At 39.4% G+C, this 5,000-nt stretch overlaps 1 protein-coding gene across 6 annotated transcripts in view; it reads right to left on the bottom strand.

The window, feature by feature from the left end:
• The window catches only part of ARHGAP12 (Rho GTPase activating protein 12), a 172,375-nt gene that overhangs the window by 12,950 nt on the left and 154,425 nt on the right, over positions 1-5,000 (bottom strand). For all 6 annotated transcript variants that reach the window (XM_053713862.1, XM_053713863.1, XM_053713866.1 and 3 more), the window contains one exon: positions 3,063-3,182. In XM_053713862.1, coding sequence (XP_053569837.1) covers positions 3,063-3,182 — 120 coding nt within the window. The remainder of the gene's footprint in view (positions 1-3,062; positions 3,183-5,000) is intronic.

Genomic DNA, 5,000 nt, shown 5'->3' with positions numbered 1-5,000 from the left:
TTAGTTAACCGACAACAAAATCAGGATATTGTGTATTTTTATTACTGTCTTGTTGGAAAGCAGGTGTGGAAGTTTTAATGTTTTACAAATGCAAATACTAAAAAGTGAAAATTATTATTTGCATACTGTTTGATGTATAAATACAAATAAATTCATTGGCTTTGTAGCCACTTTGGAGAATATTTGTAAACAGACATAAAAAAAATGTTTTTTTGGTTATTCATTTGAACAAATTTGTCCAAGATTAAAGAGAAAATGAATGAAACCCAATTTTTTTTAATTACATGATTCAGACAGTGCATACAATTTTAAAAAGTTTTCCAATTTAATTCCATTATCAAATGTGCTTTCTTCTCTTATTATTGGTTGTAGAGATATCTAGATAGTGTACACACGTCTGGAAACTACATGGCAGGAAAAGGTGCTGCCATCTAGTGTTCTTGCTATTATATAACATTTTTGTAAAACTGCTGCCATGTAAGAAAGATGAGAGTATTCTTATGCAACCTAAAGTTTAAGTCATACCGCTAACAAATATGGGTTATTTTAAACCTAACAACTATAAAACTGTGTAACCATTCTCAACCATGCTCCTCCATTCAGATAAACTACTCCGCTGGTGGTACACTGGCATTCAGGTAAAACTACTCCGCTGGTGGTACACTGGCATTCAGGTAAAACTACTCCGCTGGTGGTACACTGGCATTCAGGTAAAACTACTCCGCTGGTGGTACACTGGCATTCAGGTAAAAATACTCCACTGGTGGTACACTGGCATTCAGGTAAAACTACTCCGCTGGTGGTACACTGGCATTCAGGTAAAACTACTCCGCTGGTGGTACACTGGCATTCAGGTAAAACTACTCTGCTAGTGGTACACTGGCATTCAGGTAAAACTACTCCGCTAGTGATACACTGGCATTCAGATAAACCTACTCTGCTAGATGTACACTGGCATTCAGATACATTACTCCGCTAGTGCTACACTGGCATTCAGATACACTACTTCGCTAGTGCTACACTGGCATTCAGATACACTACTCCGCAAGTGGTACACTGGCATTCACATAAACTACTCCTCTAGTGCTACACTGGCATTCAGATACACTACTCCGCTAGTGGTACACTGGCATTCAGATACAGGTAGTCCTCAGTTTATGCCGGGGTTAGGTTCTAGAAGGAATGGTTGTACATCGAAACCGTTGTAAATTGAAACCCAGTTTATAATGTAAGTCAATGGGAAGTGAGGGAGTTAGAGGTTCTAGGCCCCTCTCAAAATTGTCATAAGTAACACCTAATACATTATTTTTAAATCTTTGAAATGAAGACTTTAAATGCTAAACAGAATTATAAACCTAATAAAATAATCACACAACACAGACTTCACTTGCATTTTTCTGAAAACAGTTCTTTCCATGCATTCCAATCTGGACTGATTTATAGACAGGAAGATCTTGTTCCTTTGAAATCTGCTCGATAGCTCAGGTCTGGTTAAACTGATTTATTTCAGCTTGCTTGGCTTTGCTGCAACACAAGCGGAGAGCTCCACCTACTGGCTATTTTAATCAATGCACTGCTTCTCAATGCTTTTCAATAGCAGTCACATGACTGGAAAAAAAAGGTTGTTATTCTGAAACGGTGCAAATTGAACCGTTGTAAACCGAGGGCCACCTGTACACTACTCCACTAGTGGTACACTGGCATTCAGATAAACCTACTCCGCTAGTGGTAGACTGGCATTCAGATACACTACTCCGCTAGTGGTAGACTGGCATTCAGATACACTACTCCGCTAGTGGTAGACTGGCATTCAGATACACTACTCCGCTAGTGGTAGACTGGCATTCAGATACACTACTCCGCTAGTGGTACACTGGCATTCAGATACACTACTCCGCTAGTGGTAAACTGGCATTCAGATACACTACTCCGCTAGTGGTAAACTGGCATTCAGATACACTACTCCGCTAGTGGTAAACTGGCATTCAGATACACTACTCCGCTAGTGGTACACTGGCATTCAGATACACTACTCCGCTAGTGGTACACTGGCATTCAGATACACTACTCCGCTAGTGGTACACTGGCATTCAGATACACTACTCCGCTAGTGGTACACTGGCATTCAGATACACTACTCCGCTAGTGGTACACTGGCATTCAGATACACTACTCCGCTAGTGGTACACTGGCATTCAGATACACTACTCCGCTAGTGGTACACTGGCATTCAGATAAACCTACTCCGTTAGTGGTAGACTGGCATTCAGATACACTACTCTGCTAGTGCTACACTGGCATTCAGATACACTACTCCGCTAGTGGTACACTGGCATTCAGATAAACCTACTCCGTTAGTGGTAGACTGGCATTCAGATACACTACCCCACTAGTGCTACACTGGCATTCAGATACACTACTCCACTAGTGGTACACTGGCATTCAGATACACTACTCCGCTAGTGGTACACTGGCATTCAGATACACTACTCCGCTAGTGGTACACTGGCATTCAGATACACTACTCCGCTAGTGGTACACAGGCATTCAGATACACTACTCCGCTAGTGGTAAACTGGCATTCAGATACACTACTCCGTTAGTGGTACACTGGCATTCAGATACACTACTCCGCTAGTGGTAAACTGGCATTCAGATACACTACTCCGCTAGTGGTACACTGGCATTCAGATAAACCTACTCCGTTAGTGGTAGACTGGCATTCAGATACACTACTCCGCTAGTGCTACACTGGCATTCAGATACACTACTCCGCTAGTGGTACACTGGCATTCAGATACACTACTCCGCTAGTGGTACACTGGCATTCAGATAAACCTACTCCGTTAGTGGTAGACTGGCATTCAGATACACTACTCCGCTAGTGCTACACTGGCATTCAGATACACTACTCCGCTAGTGGTACACTGGCATTCAGATACACTACTCCGCTAGTGGTACACTGGCATTCTCCTTTATGACTTGTTATTTCACAAATACATTTGGTGAGTTTATTATTTCATACACCGTATTCTATATGAATGTAAACATGAAAACATTACCTTTAATGTAACCTTTCTCACGAACTGCTTGCATTGTTGGGCGCCGAGTAAGAAACTTCTTTAATTTCGTTTTGGTTTTCTTTTGCTCTGAATTATCAATGCTGCTTCCTGGCTTTATTGCTTAAAATAAACATATGATAATTAATAAAGATTTCCAGAACCGATATGTTAATCTATCTACCCTTCTTCTCAAAGGTTTTAAAATCTTGGAGCATAGTGGCTTTTGCTTAACATCCAGTTAGTCAACTGACAACTTTTTAGCACAATTACATTAAATAAAAGTATAAAGAACCCATAAAATGGCATTTAAACAAAAAATATTTTAACTACAATGATACAGAGAGGGGGAAAAAAACAATATTTGGTCTGCTTTAATGTAATTATATAGAGTTTTCTTTGAAAAACTTTAATATTCCTAGAAATTGAAGCACAGCACTAATCAGCAGCCTTTAGAAACATTAATAGTTTTTTAGAAAGATATTATTTCTCCCTTATATAAAATTTGATTGCACTCTTGCAACATACAGAAGTACCAAAATAACCCCAACAGAGTCCAGTGGACCAGGGCTCCACACTAAGTTTGGCAAATACTGTGGGAGTGAAGTTGTCTTATTTAAATGTAAGAATTTCCTTTTAAAGAGAAATAAAGGCACATTAAAAGGGATGGTAAACACATTGTTCTTCATGGTTGTAATAAAAAAGCACTAAGCTGTGTCGTTTACTTAATAGAAATAATTGCAATATGTATTATTCATCTATTTAAATGGATTTTACCTTTTATTTAATTTTTTTCCATACATTTGTGCTTTGTCCTTTACTTCCTGTCCCAGCCTTACAAAGAACAAGGGGCCTCTGCAGGAAGGTTTATCTTAGCCTGGTGACATAAAACTTCTAGGCTGGTTACTATTAAGTGAATAGACTAGATAACAGGGAGTCAGACTTGCTCATGCCTAGATCAATCAGAATGTAACCTAAGTTTCAAAGATGTCAGCTCCTGTATCACACTGGAGGCAGGGGCTACACTGAGAATTTCAAAGTGCTCATTATACAAGAAAACAAGTAAGTTGTTTGCTGCTTCTTTTTAGGTTTACTTTGATTTAATATATTTGTTTTTACCAAAGGAGAGCAGTTTAAATATCCAAGAAGAAATATATTGATACATTGCATTAAAAAGATATGCCCAGACAAGGCAAACAGACAAGGGGAAATGTCCCCTTGTCTGGGCATATCTCTTTAATGCAATTTATAAATACATTTTACTTTTTATTTTTACACCTAGCAGTGCCTGCTCTTTCTTCTTGGATTTGTGACTTTGGCGGTGTGATCCTCCGCCGCTACGACACTCCAGGTCATTGTATGAAGCATTTCGTATTTGTATTTGTTTCCTGCACACAAGCTGGTAGTTGCCGTGTTCCGGATACCCCCACTGCTTGTACGGTTGAAATATCCCTTTAAACACTAACTACATTTTATAAGCATAATATTGAGGTTATCACCTGCCTCTCTCTAGTCATGCTGACCTTCTTCAGATACTGGCAGTGAAACATAGGTTTTATAATGGCAGCACTCATGATTAGAGGGAGGTGCATGACATGAAGTTAGTGTTTAGGATCCCTTTAAGGTTATGTTTATACATGCCCAGCACATATGAGTATTTACAGATGGGGCCAATAAGAGGGAGATATAAGAGAGCACCAGCACTGTATAGCACATAGCTGGGTCAAGCAAACTGCACCATAAAGGTTATTTAAAATAAACATATTTATAACAAGATCAGCTGCTATTCTTCTGCAGTATATCTGTCATACAGGTTATATTATATATGATGCATGTTTAATGTCCTTTTAGCCCCTTAGACTTCTCTGACTTGCCCAGTGCTGAAGAGACAGCTCATGATTTCATGACACTGCCCCAACTTGAAAAACAATGGGCAGTGGG

The sequence above is a fragment of the Bombina bombina genome, chromosome 5, assembly GCF_027579735.1.
Source record: "Bombina bombina isolate aBomBom1 chromosome 5, aBomBom1.pri, whole genome shotgun sequence".
NCBI lineage: Eukaryota > Metazoa > Chordata > Amphibia > Anura > Bombinatoridae > Bombina > Bombina bombina.
The sequence above is the reverse complement of the archived record's forward strand: the minus strand, read 5'-3'. Positions and strand labels throughout refer to the sequence as shown.